This window comes from Musa acuminata, chromosome BXJ1-4 (assembly GCF_036884655.1).
Source record: "Musa acuminata AAA Group cultivar baxijiao chromosome BXJ1-4, Cavendish_Baxijiao_AAA, whole genome shotgun sequence".
Classification (NCBI taxonomy): domain Eukaryota; kingdom Viridiplantae; phylum Streptophyta; class Magnoliopsida; order Zingiberales; family Musaceae; genus Musa; species Musa acuminata.
Window position 1 is genome coordinate 38810600 of NC_088330.1, and position 18888 is coordinate 38829487.

Below are 18888 nucleotides of genomic sequence, written 5' to 3' on the forward strand. Positions count from 1 at the left end.
CCCCCTCCCTCTGTGTAGTCCACACACCCACAGTACTACCACCTAGTGTGCCACTTTGCCACGGCTCTTCCCCCATTTTCGACCAGCTTCTCTCTCTCTCTCTCTCTCTCTCTCTCTCTCTCGCTATCGATCTAATTGCTGTGAACAAAACGTGTGTAGTATTTTATTATCATTATTCGACAACAGGCGCATGGCCAAGTCACAGTTCCAACACACATCAATAATCTCACTTTTTTTTATGTTTGCTTGTTTTTGGAATAAAAAATAAAAAAGAAGCGGGGGGGTTGTAAAGAGAGAGGAAAGGAGTGCTTCAAAAGTCGGGATGGCTCGGATGGACGGATTCCAGGTTCAACCGGAGAAGCCGGTCTGGCTCCAAACTGCGTCGCGAACCCGGCTCATGTCGCGGCCTTTGAGCGTCCTCCCCGCGCCTTCCAGCACCGACGTCGCCAGGCACCTCCCGTGCGCCCTGGCCAAGTACTCGTGCGGCGGCAGCCACTCCCCATCCGCGTCTTCCTCCTCCCGCTCCGGTGACGGCCCTCCAGAGCGGGTCCGGAGCGCCCACGGCCAGGCCGGCACGTCCACGGGAGCCGAAGCCGCCGCCGCCACCATGCGGTGCCGCTCGTATGGCGGATGGGGGGCCGGCGCCCCTGGGTACGCGTCCTCCAATGCCAGGGAGAGCCCGCCGACGTGCCGATCGGCCCAGCGGCGGGCGCCGGTGAGGCCCGTCCCGGGCCGGCCCATATCGTGGTGGTCGCCGTCGCCCACGGCGGCGGAGAAGGCCGGGTGATCGTCGGCGGCGGTGAGGACGGCGGGCCAGACGTCGTCCTCGGAGAGGTCGGGAAGATCGGCGGCGCCTCCGCCATCGCAACGGGCGGTGGGGCTGAGGAGCCGCTCCGCCCCGCGCCTGCGCCCCTTGGCCATAGTCGCCGCCGCCGCCCAAGGGTACGCGCAGTGAGGGAGGGAGGATCGTCCGTCGTAAGAACCACGCGGTCGCGAAGGAACTGCCGGCGCCGCTATTATTTATAGGCCGAAGCGCGTCATTTGGGGCTTGGTTTCATTTCGTCCATTCTCGGTGGAGCTCATTAGACGTAGCAGTCTAAGCTCATGTCCGAAAGTGGTGGGCCCATGCGCACGTGGGTACGTTCTGGGGCAGGAATTGCTATTGGTCGGACCAAGGTTTATCTGAGAACAATCGTTAGAGTATACCCCAAGAAAAAAATGAAATTACGATCGTTATCGATGGGCTCACTACGAATCATGGACACAAATCATAAGACATGTGGCATCTCCATGATCAGTGGCGACAAATCGATCGTTCGAGGTGGGCCAACGTTGACATGACTCGCAGCGATCAAAGGCTCGTGAGAGACCTCATGTGCTAACAATCGCACCCCTATAATATAAACGAGTTCAAGTCATGGTATCTTCTTCTTCGCGTTACCTTTCCTGGTCAAAATTGTATGAATTATATGAATCTTGTATGCTACTGTAGTCTAAGATGACCATAGATAATTATGGCTGTAGGTCCACTGCACCTAGGCATAGATCTGAGACAAAAGTAGCTCAAGATTAATCCAATCTTCCATCTGTTCAAAGAACTGAAGCACCTGAAAAAAAAGAATAAATTGCTGTTAAATGTTATTCTAATGTCATGCATTATAGTGGAATCAGAATCTAACCTGCATCCAGACACATAGCTCAGCTCCTTACACGCATTACTTAGGCTTGTCTCCTCTAATAGGCTTCTTACTATGCTTTGGAATCTTATTTCAACTCTCTAATCAAAATATTTGCTTTGATTCACGTGGAGAAGAAGGGGAGTTGGTTTTGATTGGGACATCATCATGGTCGTGATGGTGTTTTCCATGTGGTGCCGACACCGCTGCCAAGGAAGCCTGTAATCTCATACTGAAGCTTTTACCCAAACCCAGCTTCCCTGAGCACATCAGCTTTCTGCACTGATGTATTTGCACGTGTACTGCCATGTCCTCTGAGAAAAGCATCTATACCAGCTCGAAGCTTAATCAACTCCGAGTGTCTCTCCTCGAGCATAAGTTTTGTATCTACCAGCTTCATTTGTAGCCTCTCTTCACGCCAAACCTCTGCCATCTGCAACGTGTTTCTCTCTTCATCCAATTCCTCTCGGAGTTTTGTTGATTCCCTCTTCAAAGATTCTACTTCAGCTTTGTTGTCTCTAATCTCTTTTGCAAGCTTGTTGCACACCTCCTGGATAAGCTCACGTTCCTTCCTCTCCTTCTCATAGTTCTGCAAGTACTGCTTTGCTGATAACTTGGCCTCAGCAAGCTCACTCACCAGCTTGGAGTTCATAATCTCCATCCTCTTCCGGCTTCTCCTCTCTCTGTTGAGGCCATCCTTGATGGCTGCTATTATGTCCCGAACTTTCTCATGCTTACTGATCTGCCATGAAGCCTTTTCCTCCCAAGGCTTCCTCATGAAGCAACACAGCTTTTGCTTCGCTGACTGTCTCTCATTTTGAAGCTCATCAAGGTAGAGATGAGCCTGCTCGAGCTCTTCCCAGAGAGAAGAAATGACAGAAGCAGTGTTCAGCCGAGTATTGACAAGTTTCTGGTGACCATGATTATGACAAGTCTCACGCACAGATATTAAGCACCCAATATCCCATTTTGTTGCCCTCTCCAATGCAAAATTGTGAAACTTGCCCCAAGATTCAAGCTGCTTTCAGATAAAACAAATAAAAAGGATGCCATATCAAAATGAACAGATAAACCTAATTGAATACAGAATATTAATTTCTGCAGAGTAGAATCCCTCGAAAAACACGAATTAGGATTTGATCAAATTAAATGAGCATTCTCCAAATCGATCCATTATTACATCAAATATCTAATAAATTGAAGTGGGATATCCCCCCATTGAGGGTAAATGATTCACAATTTGGGGGAATTATTCTTCTCTGTGAAGAAAAAAGAGGATATCTAATCATTCCTAGTTTCTCCACCTGTAAACTGTAGGTAAAAAAGAGCGATTTTTAGGACGAACCTTTCGAAAATTAGACTAATGCTGCGCAAAATCCAGAGGGAAAGATCGAGGAAAAGACATGGGAAAAAAAAAATCCCATTTCCATCATAAAGGTTCTTGAAGGACGATCCTGAAGCATTCAGCATTTTCGGTTTTCATCACACGGAAATCTCAGCTAAAGTATCGAATTCTAGGTTAAAGATCAATCGATAATATATGTTTCCCAAGAAAGGATGCGTTGCGGTCCTACCTTGAACCCAAGCCGACCGCCCCTCCCTCGTCGTCCGCTGCCTTTAACTCCCGCCACATGCTGCAAATGCCACAGAGCCGCTGCGAGCTTCCTCGCTGAGAAGGCGCCCTCCGGTTTTCCCACTTCACACCCCTTCTCCTGATGATTCTTTCCACGAGCGCCGGCTTGCTCTGGCGTCTTCACCAATCGGACCGCATCGTGGAGCTTCCACCACAGGATCGGAGCGGCGGAGCCACGCCGCCTTCCGCCGTGGTGGTGGGCCAGTCTAGAGGTTATCGTTATGGCAGAGCGGATCGCCAGAACGGCGCCTTTCGGGAATTGCATCCGGCCGGCCGATCGCGCCATCAAGTCGTAGCTTCTATGGCAGAGAGAGAGTGTGTGTGTGTGTGATGACGTAGAGGCGTATATATATATATATATATATATATATATATATATATATATATATATATATATATATATATATATATATATATATAATAGAAAAATAATGTCATTTTTAGAGATAAAATCATTTTGTAATATGATAAAGAGGCTTAATCATTAACTATACGACTATAAAGGTTAATTTTTTGACCTACATATCATGGTTTAGTAAAATAAAAGACATTAAATACTTTATACAAGGTGGATTTAAGATGAAAAATGTTTCCTAGATAAACTTGCAAAGCATTATTTATCAATTCAGTATTTTAACATGGCATAAAGTTGCAACAGAAAATTATCATAAAAACGTTACATAAATTTCACAAAGATTGTAAGACTTATATCATTTGCCTTCTCAAGCATCATTTTCATGGATAGCTGCCCGAATAGTATGGACTGAAGGAGGTGCATATGATAGAAGTACTTTTCACTGTTCTCCACATCTTGTCGAAGCTAAAAACAATACTTTGTTTGGCTCTCAAATCAGAAAGTGTACTTTATCGGCTAGTATGTTGGATCATTTGCACATCAAATACTTTGTCCTTTATGTTTTACTTTGTTTGCATTCTGCTATCTTCTCAATGACATAAAAGATGAGAATTCTCTCCTTTTCTCTTTCTCTCTCTCTCTCTCTCTCTCTCTCTCTCTCTCTCACCAGTTTCTGCACATTGTGATGAGGAAAATATCCACAAATACAGGGATTTAGTGATGGGACATATGAGATTAATTTAAATTTTTAATTTTAATCTTATATGGGTTAAGTGAAGAAAAAATAAAAGAGCAAAAATATTTGATGATTGATTAGTAAAATTGGTTTTCAATTGTCGTATTTTTTGATATGTTGATTTATATATCTGAATTGATTAATGCATATCTTTGAAATATTTTTTCCATCTGATTTTTTTATTTCTTTAAATCTATTTTTCATATAGTATTTGATATCATCCCATTGATCTAGAGAGAGTAAAATTTGTAATTTCACTATTCTATGATGAAAAATTAATCTGATTTTGCTCATAGTTTTATTTCCTTTATGTTGAAGAATTTTTTTTACATAAATTTTGTCTCCTGATTTATGTAATATTTTATGATTAATCTGATTGATCTGTACTACTTAAATTATATATAATATACTTAATATTAAATTATAATTTATTTGATTATGAGATAAAAAAAATTATTTGATATCCTCTAATTAATCTAGAGAAATTTTTTTTGTAATCTCATTATTTTATGACTAAAGATATTCTAATCTGGTTTTGCTTTCCCTTGATGTTGCACTTTTTTTTTTTTACATAAATCTTATCTTGTGATTTGTTTTATATTTTATCATTAATTTGATTGATATATATTAATTAAATTAGTTATAATATATTTGATGTTAAATTATATATTATTTGATTAAAAAAATCTCTTCTTTTTTTTTTCTAACACAAACAATAACAACACAGGTGATGCAATGGTGTTAGTTGTGACTTAATAAATTAGATGTATGTCGTTATTAAATTATATTCATCGTATATCGTAAATGATTCGAGTCTTCCATAACAATCTATATCCCTATTGACCATGAGTTCTAACTAGTATGACTTAGAAAGTTTAATGCCATATTCATCCAATTTTATCGCCATACATTTAGTCTAATACGAGGATTGTGTGAACTGTGGACAGCTACTTCTTTTGTGCTTGTCCGATGACATCCCACCCAGAGATTTCAATAATACACCAACTTCGCAAGTATTCAATTGAATGCATGGATCGGAAAAACATAGGATTGCGAAAACTTAATGAAAGAAGGAATATGAGTCAAGAATATATCCAAATTAATAATATTCTATGTGTACTTAAAATTCTTTGTATAATAAGTTATCTTTGTTGTCTCGTAATTTGATCGACTCTATAAGTATTAGTCAAAACCACCATTAACGACTGTTGGCACGAGGTGGTGACCATCTCTCTCGTTGACAAGTAGCTGAGGAAGTGATTTCGACGATACCAGAGTTGACAGCCTAATGCATCCCAGCAGGACTGTGCATGGCTTTCCGTGCAGCACCTTTTTGGATTCCTCAAGTCATTGATCTATTTGTCTCGATGGTTGCACTCATGGCCTCGTATGAATAGAGAAAGACCCCATCTTCTTCTTCCCGCTTCACTCTCCCAGAGCTCAACGGCTACACGGGATGTGGTCAAGTGCTCCCCGGGAGGAGCTCTCCTCGCCTCTCTTATTCCCCGCCCACGACGATGGCCACGGCCTGCCCCTGCAGGCATCGACGTCGCTGCCTCCCGTGGCCGCCGACGGCAAAGCTCACGGGACCAGCGGGAAGCTGGAGAGCATACTGAACGACACCTCCATCCTTTGGCTCCGCCGCGTCGGGCTTGCCTCCCAGATCGAGATGAGGCTGCTCCTCACCCTCGCGGCGCCGGCCATAGTTGTGTACCTAATCAACTTCGTCATGTCCATGTCCACCCAGATCTTCTCCGGTCACCTCGGCAACGTCGAGCTCGCCGCCGCCTCCCTCGGCAACTCCGGCATCCAAATCTTCGCCTATGGCATCATGGTAACTACTAAGCTATCTGAGGTCGTGTGGCAAATAACGCATGAAGATCGCATTGACTGTCCGCAGCTAGGGATGGGGAGTGCCGTGGAAACGCTGTGCGGGCAGGCGTACGGCGCCCACAAGTACGAGATGCTCGGAGTATACCTCCAGCGGTCGACGGTGCTGCTCATGGCCACCGGCGTGCCACTTGCGGTGATCTACGCCTTGTCGCGGCCAATCCTGGTGCTGCTGGGGGAGTCGCGGGACATCGCCAGGGCGGCGTCGGTCTTCGTCTACGGGCTGATCCCGCAGATCTTTGCATACGCCGCCAACTACCCGATTCAGAAGTTTCTGCAGGCACAGAGCATCGTGGCGCCGAGCGCCTACATCTCGGCCGCGACGCTGGTGGTGCACCTGCTGCTGAGCTGGGTAGTGGTGTACAAAGTCGGGCTGGGGCTGCTGGGCGCCTCGCTGGTGCTGAGCCTGTCTTGGTGCATCATCGTAGGGGCGCAGTTCGTGTACATCGTCACCAGCCGGCTGTGCCGCTCCACGTGGACCGGGTTCACCTGGCAAGCCTTCTCGGGGCTGCCGGGGTTCTTCCGGTTGACCACGGCCTCCGCCGTGATGATGTGCTTGGAGACGTGGTACTACCAGATCCTGGTGCTCATTACTGGGCTGCTGAAGGACCCGGCGTTGGCCCTTGATTCCCTCTCCGTGTGGTGAGGACTAGTCTTCAATGCCTTCTTACCATTTGTATCGTCCTCTTCCTGTTTTAGTGGCATGCACTGTTGTTTTCTTTTAACATATATGGATCAAATATTTGTTTTATAGAATCAAATCTGAATAGATCCAAAATAAGGGATTAAGGATGTTTCCATAAAACTTATCAAATCCATTATAATATGCATGAAATCCTACAACAATTAAGAAATAGATTAATACGGAAGCGTACCTGATGAATCCATTAAAGTATTTTCTGAATTGATCGGTGATTTGGTCTTCCAATTGCAAGTATCCTTTTAGAGCTTTAGATTTCTCCTTGACGGGTGAAGAGAAGTTTTTCATTCGATACTGCAACCGGGGACCATAACCTTATTTATAGTCATAACTGATGAATCTACAATTATGATTATATTCATAATTGATGAATCTGCAATTATGGCTCAAGAGTTTCATTTTCCTAACTTATCTCGTCATTAAGTTAGGAACATGACTGATGGTATCCACACAATTAATTTTCATAACAATTATGTCCCTTAGCCAAATAATTTTACTTTAATTAGATCACTTTAATTTTGGCTAACGAAAATAATGGCTTAACACATTTAATTATACATATATGACTCTTAATATTCTAACAATCTCCTACTGAGTCACATATGTATCCTTATAAATGTGATATTCTTTATGAGCTCAAAACTATTGTCATTATTAAATAGGACATACAAAACATTCTCGTCCATTGACTATATTAATATAGGACCAAAGCGGTCTTCGCTATATCAATCATAGCTAAACCCATCAATGATCACTAATATTAATATAATCAAATGACATAGATCAATTATGAAATGTATAGCATGAAAATTACATGAATGTGATCTATACATGTCAATTTTCAACTGGTCTAACTTTATCTTTATGAGATCATTAATAATTTTAATAGCCATAATGTACAAAGTATAATAAACTGAAGCTTTATTTCTGATCAGAAAATATCTGTACAAATATAGAATCTGGCATAGAACATACAACAAACATATGACAGACTCCCACTAAACTAAAGTTTCCTTAAATTCTGATATACCCATATGAGCAGTATGCTCATGAAAGACCTTGGGCGGTACACCTTTTGTGAGAAGATCTGCCAACATAAAGTTTGTTCCCAAGTGTTCTATAGAAATTTGTTTACTTTGTACCTTTTTTTCACAACTAGGAACTTGATGTCAATGTGCTTTGACTTAGTCGAACTCCTATTGTTGGAGTATAAAACAGCTGATTTATTATCACAATATATCTTTAGTGGTTTTTCAATCCCTTGTAGTATTTGCAGCCCTGTGACAAAATTTCTCAACCAAATTCCATGATTGGATGCCTCAAAACATGCTACAAATTCCGCTGCCATAGTGGAAGAAGCAATAAAAGATTGCTTGGCACTACGCCAAGAAATCGCCCCACCAGCCAACATATAAATGTAGCCCGAAGTGGATTTCCTACTATCTTGGCATCCAGCAAAATCGGAGTCAGAATACCCAATGATCTCCAAATGGTCTGATCTCCTATATGTGAGCATATAATATTTTGTCCTCTTTAAATATCTCATGACTCTTTTAGCTGCCTTCCAGTGATCCATTCCAGGATTGTTTAAGTATCTGCCTAACACTCCAACAATGTACGCTATATCCGGACGCGTACAAACTTGTGCATACATTAGACTCCCTATAGCTGATGCATAGGGAATCTTCTGCATTTCTTGAGTTTTCATATTTCCTTTAGGGCACTGATTGAGACTGAACTTGTCTCCCTTTGCGACAGGGGTGTCTCCTGATTTGTAATCATGCATGCCAAACCTTTTGAGTACGTTATCGATATAGCTCCTTTGTGATAATCCTAGAATACCCCGGGATCTATCTCGGTGTATCTGGATTCCTAATACAAAAGAGGCATCACCAAGATCTTTCATCTCAAAATTTCTAGATAGAAATTTCTTGGTTTCGTGCAATAAGCCTCTATCATTTGTGGCAAGCAGAATATCATCCACATACAATATCAGGAAAATGAATTTGCTCCCATTGAATTTGCGATACACGCAATCATCAACAGCGTTCATCTCAAAACCAAATGAGATAATTACTTGATGAAATTTGTGATACCACCGACGGGATGCCTGTTTTAGTCCATAGATGGATTTTATCAATTTACAAACCATTTTCTTTGGGTCTCCTGACACAAAGTATTCTGGTTGCACCATATAAATTATTTCATCAATGTTTCCATTGAGAAATGATGTTTTAACATCCATCTGATGAAGCTCTAAATCAAAATGTGTAGCTAGAGCCATAATTGTCCTAAAAGAGTCCTTCGTTGAAACCGGAGAGAATGTCTCTTTAAAGTCAATCCCTTCCTTTTGAGTATAGCCTTTTGCCACAAGACGTGCTTTATACCTCTCCACATTACCTTTAGAATCCCTTTTGGTTTTAAAAAATCCATTTACAACCAATGGGTTTCACACCTTCTGGTAATGGGACAAGTTCCCAAACTTTATTGTCTTGCATGGACTTATACTCTTGATTCATTGCCTCAATCCACTTATCCGAATTAGAATCCTTCATGGCTTGACGGAAGTTGATTGGATCATCTTCCATTATACCACTACTTTCTTCATGTTCCTGAAGAAATACCATATAATCATCTGTAATGGCACCCCTCCTTTCCCTAGTGGATCGTCGCAAAGGTGCTGGCTCTTGCGGCATAGATTCTTGAGGATGTTGAGTTTGTTCCTCATGAATAATTTCTTCATATAGATTTTGCGGCTAGCTGATGCATAGTTGAAATGACTATATCCTTTTGAGGTATAGATTTTGCCATATTAGTAGCAACTGTATGAATCGGATCAGACTGAACCAATTCTTCCTCAAAGGTAAAGTCTTTAATCTTATTTCTCCTCCCAAACTCAATATCCTCAAAGAATGTAGCAATACCCATCTCAAAAATATTTCTTGATTTGGGATCATAAAATTTATACCCCTTAGATTGCTCAGAATAACAAATAAAGTAACTGCTTATTGTTCGGGGTTCCAATTTATTTTCATTAGGCCTGTAAGGCCTTGCCTCAGCTGGACAACCCCATACACGAAAATGTCTTAAACTAGGCTTTCTCCTAGTCCAAAGTTCATAAGGAGTTTTTGCAGTTGCTTTAGTTGGTACTCTATTAAGAATGTAAGCTGCAGTTTTTATTGCTTCTCCCCAAAGTGACTCTGGCAAAGTAGATTGAGAAATCATACTTCTTACCATGTCCTTAAGTGTGCGGTTTCGTCTTTCAGCTACACCATTCATGCTAGGTGACCCAGGCATTGTATACTGAGAGACAATTTCACACTCCTCTAGGTATAAAGCAAATGGTCCTGGACGTTGTTCACCCGAGCCATCATTTCTACCATAATATTCTCCTCCACGGTCAGATCTGACGCTTTTTATCCTTTTGCTGAGTTGATTTTCAACTTCAGCTTTAAATGTTTTGAACACATCCAAAGATTGAGATTTTTCATGTATTAGATACAGGTATCCATATCTAGAGTAATCGTCTATGAATGATATGAAGTATTGTTGACCATTCCATGAAGGTGTTGGAAATGGTCCACAAATATCTGTACGTATCAATTCTAAGACGTTCGTAGCTCTGTATGCACCTAATCTCTTAGGTTTGGTTTGTTTACCTTTAATGCATTCAACACAAACATCTAGATCTGATAAGTCAATGCGATCAAGAATCCCATCTGACACAAGTCTTTCAACTCTATTTCTAGAGATATGACCCAAACGTTTATGCCATAATATATTAGACTTTTCAATTTTATATTTAGTACCTTGCAATTCTGTATTCAATGTTTTATGATAGGATGCTATAGTATCAAGTAAATATAGATTGTCATAAGTCATAAGTAAACCAGTTCCAATCATATTTGAATTTAAAGATAAATAAACTGATTCTTTCCAAATGAATAAGAATAACCAGATTTGTCCAAATAAGAAACAGAAATTAAGTTCCGTCTAAATGACGGTACAATAAAAGTATCTTTTAAATTCAAATAATATCCGGTACATAATAACAATCTAAATATTCCTATAGCTTCCACATCTACCGATTTTTCGTCCCCCACATAAATGCATCTCTCAGCATTATTGGGCCTTCGGTAGCTCAGGCAACCCTGCTTTGAAACACTGATGTTAGTAGTTGCACCGGAGTCTAACCACCAAGTGTTTCTAGGTAATGAAGTTAAATTGACTTATGAACAAACCAAAGTAAGGAATGTTCCCTTTTTAGCATGCCAAGCATGATATTTAGCACAGTCCTTCTTTAAATGCCCAGATTTCTTACAGAAGAAACAAGTATCATCCTTATTTTACTTCTTCTGTACTGTACCCTTATCAGCCTCATTCTTTCCACATTTGTGTTTTCTTTTCTTGCCCTTAAAGTTGGTTTCGTTTAAAACCAGTACTGGATTGAGGTTAGCAGATATTTTTATAAGAGAACCTAAATAAGATAAGAACAAATAACCAGAAATTATGCTCATATTTATTACCATAATCTTAAGTAAATTCAAATAATGATATAACCCATCTCAAGATACCAAGTGCAACATTAATATCTTGTCTTTGGACTTCAATATTAATTGCTAGTGGTAGTCTTGTTGTAATGATCAAATACTGATAATAAGGCATGTCAAATGAAAAACCCATCTTTGGATTGATTTATCATTTACATGTATAACTTTATAATTATCATGTATTATCATTACAAGTATGTATAAAATCTGGCCAGTCATTAACCTTCCTTTGGGCCAGATAATTACCGCATGGATGTAAATACACACTACATTTAATATTTTCATGAGAAATGTTATATATGAGAGGTCACTTTGACGACTTCATATATTAAATTACTCAATCTAATATTAAACAATCACTAATTGAATTTGGATCATATTAGTCAAATTGGTTTGATCTTAATTTGTTGACCGATGAATCTTTAAAGCATGTAAATCATTCAATTTATGTCAACAAACAACTTTATAGAATCAATATTATGTTTAATCCAACATAATATTGCAACAATATTATTAAACTAACATAATATTACAACAATATCTAATTAATTAAATTTATATTAATTAGATAAAATCTAAAAAGAATTTGGGAAATTTATGTCGTGCAAAAATGAATTTTTACATATTGATGAATAGGAAAAGACACGAAGTGGAAAAGATAATCCAAAATTAAACTGATATCACATCAGAAAAAAGTACTAAATTGAATGTGAAGCAGCATGATTACATAAAACCATAATCTTTTCCAACGATAATAGAACCAAATTACTTCAAAATAGTATGATTACATAAAATTATCATCTTTCCCAACGATGATAGAACCAAATTACTTTAAAATATTGATGAAAACATAATTAAAATTTATGAGGAAAAAGTTTAAATGTTCATCAATCATTGTAGGATGGCTCTGATACCACTTGTTGTTTTCTTTTAACATATATGGATCAAATATTTGTTTTATAGAATCAAATCTGAATAGATCCAAAATAAGGGATTAAGGATGTTTCCATAAAACTTATCAAATCTATTATAATATGCATAAAATCCTACAACAATTAAGAAATAGATTAATACGGAAGCGTACCTGATGAATCCATTAGAGTATTTTCTGAATTGATCGATGATTTGATCTTCTAATTGCAAGTATCCTTTTAGAGCTTTAGATTTCTCCTTGACGGGTGAAGAGAAGTTTTTCATTCGATACTGCAACCGGGGACCATAACCTTATTTATAGTCATAACTGATGAATCTACAATTATGATTGTATTCATAATTGATGAATCTGTAATTATGCCTCAAGAGTTTCATTTTTCTAACTTATCTCGTCATTAAGTTAGGCGGATGGTATCCACACAATTAATTTTCATAACAATTATGTCGCTTAGCTAAATAATTTTACTTTAATTAGATCACTTTAATTTTAACTAACGAAAATAATGACTTAACACATTTAATTATACATATAACTCTTAATATTCTAACATCACCACAATACCTCAACTCGGATGCACAGAATCCAAATCGCATAGCGTTCTCCGGGTGACATGCTTTATATGTTAGATTTGATTTACTAGTGTTGGATTTTTCTGTGCTGCTTGTTGGTGCAGTATGGCCATCAATACTGCGACATTTATGATCTCAGTCGGATTTAACGCCGCGGCAAGGTCAGTCATCACCATCTCCCTCTCGCTCTATGACCAAAACGGATTTGTAATCGCACTGCGTCCTCTGAAGCTTGTTTCTACTTCCCACAGCGTGCGCGTAAGCAATGAGCTGGGTGCCGGGAATCCCAAGTCGGCGGAGTTCTCGGTGGTGGTCGTCACGGCGGTGTCTTTCGCGGTATCCGTCGTGGCGGCGATGATCGTCCTCTGCCTTCGGGACTACATCAGCTATATCTTCACTGAAGGCGAGACGGTCGCTCGTGCCGTCTCTGATCTCTGTCCTTTGCTCGCCGTCGCCATCGTCCTCAATGGCATACAGCCTGTCTTATCAGGTACCAGTAATCATCACTCCTTTTTAAGCCGATGCACCATGAAGCAGCTGAGGTAGATTTGTGGGTTCAAACTCTCATCATCAGATCCTACACCAATTGCCACTTTTAAGTGCATCATCTCATTAGCTAATAGCTACGGAGACAAACAGACATCGGAAGTCAAACAACTGTAGCATCAGTCCATTTGTATGAATTCTGTAATAAGCGTGATCTACGTAACTGAAGGTGTTGCTGTTGGCTGTGGATGGCAAGCATTTGTGGCATACGTCAATGTTGGCTGCTACTACATAGTTGGTGTGCCAGCAGGTTGTTTCCTTGGCTTCAAATTTGGCTTGGGAGTGACGGTAAACGCTTAGACACGAGCATGCATTTTCGTGACCTCCTGATGGTAAACGTAGGTGACACAAGTCATTAATGTGCAGGGAATATGGTGCGGGTTGATAGCTGGAACAGTCATCCAGACACTTATTTTACTGGTGGTCACTTTCCGAACCGATTGGAACAAAGAGGTAATCTCAAGTTTATTGCATTTAATCTCCTTTCCAGCCAATGGCTATCCCAAACATTTGATTGATACCGGTTGATGATCCCATGTTCTTTGTGAGACAAGCAATCAGATAGTAATTTGAGGCTCATTGATTAATAAGATATCAAGTTATATAGAGGATGATGATTCTTGTCATGATGATAAGCTTCTCCTACATGATTGAGCAAGAGATATGAACTGATATTTCACAATGAGTCTTTTTTATAATCCATCTTCGCGTATATCAGAATAATTCCATCCAGGCGAGGATAGAATGCAGAATCAAAACTGTGATGTTCTATGGCTAAATGACAAATAGATTTAAATGATAGGAGAAGATGAATGTTCTCATGTTATTTATGTTAGCAATTTAGAAGAGAAGGTTCTGATGTTTTCTGTGTTGCAGGTGGAAGAAGCTAAGAAGAGATTAGATAAATGGGAGGACAAGGAGGAGCCCCTTCTATCCTAGATAGCAGCTACCTGTTGATCTATTCAGATCATCCTACTTGTGGCACAGCAAAACCTAAGGAGCCAATAACATCCAGACTGAATGGCATTGATCTGGAATCCATTGATGCTTTGAAGAAAGAGGGAAGGGAGAACATGTGATGGATTCTTTGAGGGTGCTAAGCAAAGAGTGAGAAAGGTAGAGATCCATGAGTTTGTGATTCGAATGGACACCAACCTCAAATCTTTGATGGTGCTATGAAGAGATGCATGACTCCCTGGAACGAATCCATTCTTCTCTTTAGAGGAGAAGTTAGCAAGGGTCAATATAGAACCCATACGTTGACCTCTGCTGCCACATGATTTTGACCCGAAACAGCTTTTCTACGTGCGTAGTTTTTGCAGAATAACTCATGCGACTCTCTTTTGTGCATTCGGCAAGTAGATCGATCTGGCTGTGGACGAGAACAGTCAACGTTTTAAGTTACCAAGTGCCCTGTTCTTGGACGACTTCCATGAACTACGTGAAGGTTTTGACTTTTCTAACACAAAAGAAACGTTGACCATCAAAATTGCTGCGGAGCGCAGCATTATACATGGATGTGCCCAGCTGACAGTCTTACACATGGATCTCATCCATCGCAAACTGCTGCTGCTTCTCTTCCTCGCTCATCTTCTCACCCAGCTTCGCCTCTCAAGCAGTTATCCCGACTTTTGGAGCGCCACATGCGTGCTCTCAAACACCAACTCGAGCATCAACGCCACCAACCTCAACGCCCTCCTGCCATCCCTCTCCTCCGAAGCTGCTGTGGAAGAGGGCTTCCTCAACGGCACAGCCGGCGAGAGCAGGGATCGGGTTTTTGGCTTCGTCGCCCGAGACGCCATCGTCGCCCGAGACCAAGTTTGGTATCCTGATTGCTTCCTCCGGGTGGCTAACAGAGACTTCTTCTCCATCTTAGATTTCTCTGAGCAGTACGTGAGCACGCTCGATCCATATAAACGTGACCGAGCCTGAGCGCTTCAACCGGTCGTTGACACAGTCGATGAATCGGCTGGCCGCCGAGGCAGCCTCCTCGCTTCGGATGTTTTCGATGGGAAAGGCGGAGTGCACGAGCAATAACTCAGTATACAGGCTGGTGCAGTGCACGAGCCAGCCACCAGCGTTACCGCCGTCGTCCTCAGGCATCATGCAAGGTAACGATCAAACGCCGCACAACTTAACGGATGACTTCGATCTTGTAACGGAAGGCTAAAATATTGACTTTGAATACAGGTGCAGGAGGTGCTTGGGCGAAGAAGCCTTAAAGAACAATTGTTGCGGTCGCCCTCTCAGTTGCTGTTCTCGTTGTGTTGGTGTGGTAAAACACCTCTATCGTCTGTGTGTGGATAACCGAGTCATAGAATGTCGAGGCGCAGCTTTTTCTCACAAGGTGCAATCTGTGTGTGGTGCATGTTTGATTACGTGTGTGGCCAAGTGATTGATAATGTAGTCTAGTGGTTCCTCCAATTGACACAAACTTAATTCCTGTAATCAAGCATCAGATGGCTCATTTCGGAGCTCTGATACTGATAATGTTGTCGATCTTCTGAATCATGTCATGCGGAGTCACATATTTTCTTATCATAGAAAAATTGAAGCTCAACATGCTGATTTGATTTGCACAAACACAGTACAAGTGCAAATTTATTCGAGTCTAGCTGAAAGAGCAGTACATAATACAAATGAATGGTTATTGCAGGAACGAAACAAAGTAGAACGAGCAGCTTAGGTAGTGGGAAAAGATAGAAGTACAGCATCACTTCAGACTACCCTAAAGAGGTAATTATTACAACAGAGTACCTTCGCCAATGCTCTGAAGAAAGTTGCATGTTCTTGATGGCAATCAGTCTCTGGTTCACAGGTGGACGGAGGCAAGAGCTGCGGCTGGAGTCGGTGAGCGTCCCAGAACAGGGCTGAGCGGCTTCCCCCGACCCATGGTGAACCCACGCGTTCCGTCGGGCATTCTTGGCCCCTGCGGAGTCTGCTTGCTTGACGCTTCTCCTCCATGGCCGAGTGCCCCACCGATCTGTGGAGCCTGGGTCAGCAAGCCACGCCCACTTAGATTCGGAGCAAGTAGTCCGTGTGGCTTGACTCGTCCCCTCCCCCACGCTTTCCTCGGACCACTCTGGTTATCTTCATTCTGTAAAGACATGGGACATGAGTCTGGCGAAGACATGATCACGGAAGCTGGAGATCTCGGACTTACATTGTGGTCGAGTAGCTGTTCGATGCGAGGAGAGCCTAAGGTTTGAGAAGAAGGAGATTGGTCATCCTCGGAGTACAATTCGAAATGGTTGCCTCTTATCACAGATTTTGGCTAGCGAGGAAGCAAAAGAAAAGCTCAGGATGGGTAGAATCAGATTCATTAATCTAACGAATGCCGAGGCAAAAAATAGATCAAGTTACCGAGCATCTTAGCATGGTTCGAACTCGAAGGCCTTTTCTCCAGTTCCTTTCATCGTTTAGCTTCTCGACCTGCACAACGACAATGAGATTTGCTCTCGGTAAGGAGTTCGAAGGTGTCAGACATAAGAGGTCGTTAATTCGACTTACTGCCTTCTCGGCTTGCTCTGTGGTCTCGTACTCCACCAGCGCATGCAGCTTCAAGCAAGTAAATTGCAAGATTCAAATCGAAAATTAAGCACTAGTAGCAGAAGTTTGATGATGAGAAAGTCTATGATTCAACTTAGTTTTCATTATAAATATGAGCGACAACGAACCTTGTTGCTGATTAGCAAATCGCTTTTCGTGTTTCTTGCAGAATTGGGTTCTTGAGGATGGCATATTCGGATGTTCTTCACACTGTTCAGAAATCAAGAAAAATAACATTTATTAGCTGTTATGCAACTCTTTTTCTTTTCCTGTTTGCGCAATCGATAGGGATAAAAACGCAAGCATTTGACCTCCCAACAACACTGAACATCTTTTCCAGGTTCTGACGTGAGTAATCCTCGGGCAGGTTTTCCACCACAACAGTGCGAGACTGCAACAGAGAAAGACACATATCAATCACGTAACAGAGATGTATAGATCGAACTGCTTCCTTCATCTGTCGTGTCTTATGAACTCACCTGCAGTTCCTCCTTGTCTCGTTCCGTGAAGACTTGTTTACGCTTGATCTTCTTGCCGTCCTCGCTAAGAACCTGCAAAACGTGCGTGATGACAAAGGTTTCTTCCGACGGCATGTGGTGGAGCGGACATGGGGAATGGAGGAAGCACTCACAAGCTTCGTCGAGGTCCGAAGTGCTTTCGCCAGCATGTGGTTGTTTGCGCCGAGACACTTGATCTTTTTCCAGGACGCAACCACTGACATCGGAACTGGAGACAAGAGGACATGTGATTGCCGTCATCAAGACACTGTAATCAGATCCATAATTGCGCCGGCAAAGGAGCATCATTTTGCTTACCATAACCCTCGGGATCTTTGTTCATGATCTTCATTAGGAAATCATTGGCAACCAGATTAGTATCACTGAATTGGTACTCCACCTGGATGCGGAATAGATTCAGTCAAAGAACACATGCAAGAGATGGGTGGCGAAGAGGGATCAGAATCAGCAGCAAGAAAGAGACCTGCTTGACGATCTTCTGAATCATGTCGCTGTTGCTCTTCGAATGGCCAGCAATCTTCCCGTGGAAATCCGGCATGAAGTGGACAGGCTCTTGCTCCGTAAAGTAGAACCACTCCGGCCCCAGCGCCGCGCCGCCGCCTCCGTTCCCGAAGAACTGGAGGTAAGGGCAGAAGCAGCCGGCCGACAGGGCCGGCGCGGCCTGCAGCTGCGACCTCGGTACGAACTCCGGCGCGTGGACATTAAACTTGAACCCCGCAATCGCCTCTGCTGTCTCATCCTCCTTGCTCGATAGCTTGACCTCCTCCTCTTCTCCTCTGCTTTCTTGTTGTGCCATTGTTGCTTCCCCCACCCTTCCCCTCAGCCCTCCCTCCCTCTCTCTATATCGCTGTTTCTGTTCCTCTCCCACCGTCACTCCAACTTATTCTGCGCCTGCATCTAACTGCACGAATCTTCCAAACTTCCTCTCCCTCTTTCTCTCCACTTCTTTCTCCTCTTTTCTGTGGCGGGAGTGTTTCTGGCGACTGTTTCCTTTGCTTCCTTTGACTCCACATTTCGCGCATCGAGCAACTTCCTCCTCGAACTAAAACGCGACCGTTTAAATGACCTCATCATCTCCAAGGGGCAGTTTGGTCCTTTCCTTCTGGGAAGCCGGATATTCTTGGAAGTCAGTATCGCTCCGGGAATGCCCCCCCTGTCTTCTTCGGGATTCCCACAATACCCCACACTTTGTACTTGGAATATATATATATATATAATATAATATAATATAA

The 18888-nt window shown here is 42.0% G+C and overlaps 4 protein-coding genes across 4 annotated transcripts; 1 reads left to right on the forward strand and 3 right to left on the reverse strand.

Moving 5' to 3' along the window:
• Positions 1-348: 348 nt before the first annotated feature.
• On the reverse strand, positions 349-921 carry LOC135672191 (protein S40-5-like). Its single transcript, XM_065180648.1, has one exon. The coding sequence runs from the start codon at positions 919-921 to the stop codon at positions 349-351; it is 573 nt and encodes a 190-aa protein (XP_065036720.1).
• A 530-nt stretch (positions 922-1451) lies between these two features.
• Positions 1452-3625, reverse strand: LOC103983467 (uncharacterized). The gene is made up of 3 exons (XM_065177577.1): positions 3251-3625; positions 1680-2694; positions 1452-1607 (listed from the first exon to the last, which is right to left on the reverse strand). Exons 1-2 carry the CDS (start codon positions 3593-3595, stop codon positions 1918-1920), a joined length of 1122 nt encoding a protein of 373 aa, XP_065033649.1. The 5' UTR covers positions 3596-3625; the 3' UTR covers positions 1452-1607; positions 1680-1917.
• Positions 3626-5804: 2179 nt separating this feature from the next.
• Positions 5805-14848, forward strand: LOC103982882 (protein DETOXIFICATION 40-like). Its single transcript, XM_065181101.1, has 7 exons — positions 5805-6234; positions 6301-6932; positions 13148-13204; positions 13295-13533; positions 13759-13877; positions 13956-14042; positions 14466-14848. Exons 1-7 carry the CDS (start codon positions 5857-5859, stop codon positions 14526-14528), a joined length of 1575 nt encoding a protein of 524 aa, XP_065037173.1. The 5' UTR covers positions 5805-5856; the 3' UTR covers positions 14529-14848.
• A 1326-nt stretch (positions 14849-16174) lies between these two features.
• On the reverse strand, positions 16175-18459 carry LOC103983466 (la-related protein 6C). Its single transcript, XM_009400678.3, has 10 exons — positions 18120-18459; positions 17954-18035; positions 17770-17864; positions 17618-17689; positions 17450-17529; positions 17267-17348; positions 17100-17147; positions 16953-17021; positions 16753-16863; positions 16175-16686 (listed from the first exon to the last, which is right to left on the reverse strand). Exons 1-10 carry the CDS (start codon positions 18450-18452, stop codon positions 16402-16404), a joined length of 1257 nt encoding a protein of 418 aa, XP_009398953.2. The 5' UTR covers positions 18453-18459; the 3' UTR covers positions 16175-16401.
• Between the last annotated feature and the right edge of the window lie 429 nt (positions 18460-18888).

Excerpts from the sequence above, each read along its gene's own strand:
- LOC135672191 (XM_065180648.1), bottom strand. The coding sequence starts at position 921 with ATGGCCAAGGGGCGCAGGCGCGGGGCGGAGCGGCTCCTCAGCCCCACC.
- LOC103983467 (XM_065177577.1), bottom strand. The coding sequence starts at position 3,595 with ATGGCGCGATCGGCCGGCCGGATGCAATTCCCGAAAGGCGCCGTTCTG. Across the intron at positions 2,695-3,250 it reads GCGGTCGGCTTGGGTTCAAG|CTTGAATCTTGGGGCAAGTT; the intron begins GTAGGACCGCAA and ends ATCTGAAAGCAG.
- LOC103982882 (XM_065181101.1), top strand. The coding sequence starts at position 5,857 with ATGTGGTCAAGTGCTCCCCGGGAGGAGCTCTCCTCGCCTCTCTTATTC. Across the intron at positions 6,933-13,147 it reads CTTGATTCCCTCTCCGTGTG|TATGGCCATCAATACTGCGA; the intron begins GTGAGGACTAGT and ends TTGTTGGTGCAG. Across the intron at positions 13,205-13,294 it reads GGATTTAACGCCGCGGCAAG|CGTGCGCGTAAGCAATGAGC; the intron begins GTCAGTCATCAC and ends TACTTCCCACAG.
- LOC103983466 (XM_009400678.3), bottom strand. The coding sequence starts at position 18,452 with ATGGCACAACAAGAAAGCAGAGGAGAAGAGGAGGAGGTCAAGCTATCG. Across the intron at positions 18,036-18,119 it reads TTCAGAAGATCGTCAAGCAG|GTGGAGTACCAATTCAGTGA; the intron begins GTCTCTTTCTTG and ends TTCCGCATCCAG. Across the intron at positions 17,349-17,449 it reads ATGTTCAGTGTTGTTGGGAG|TGTGAAGAACATCCGAATAT; the intron begins GTCAAATGCTTG and ends ATTTCTGAACAG.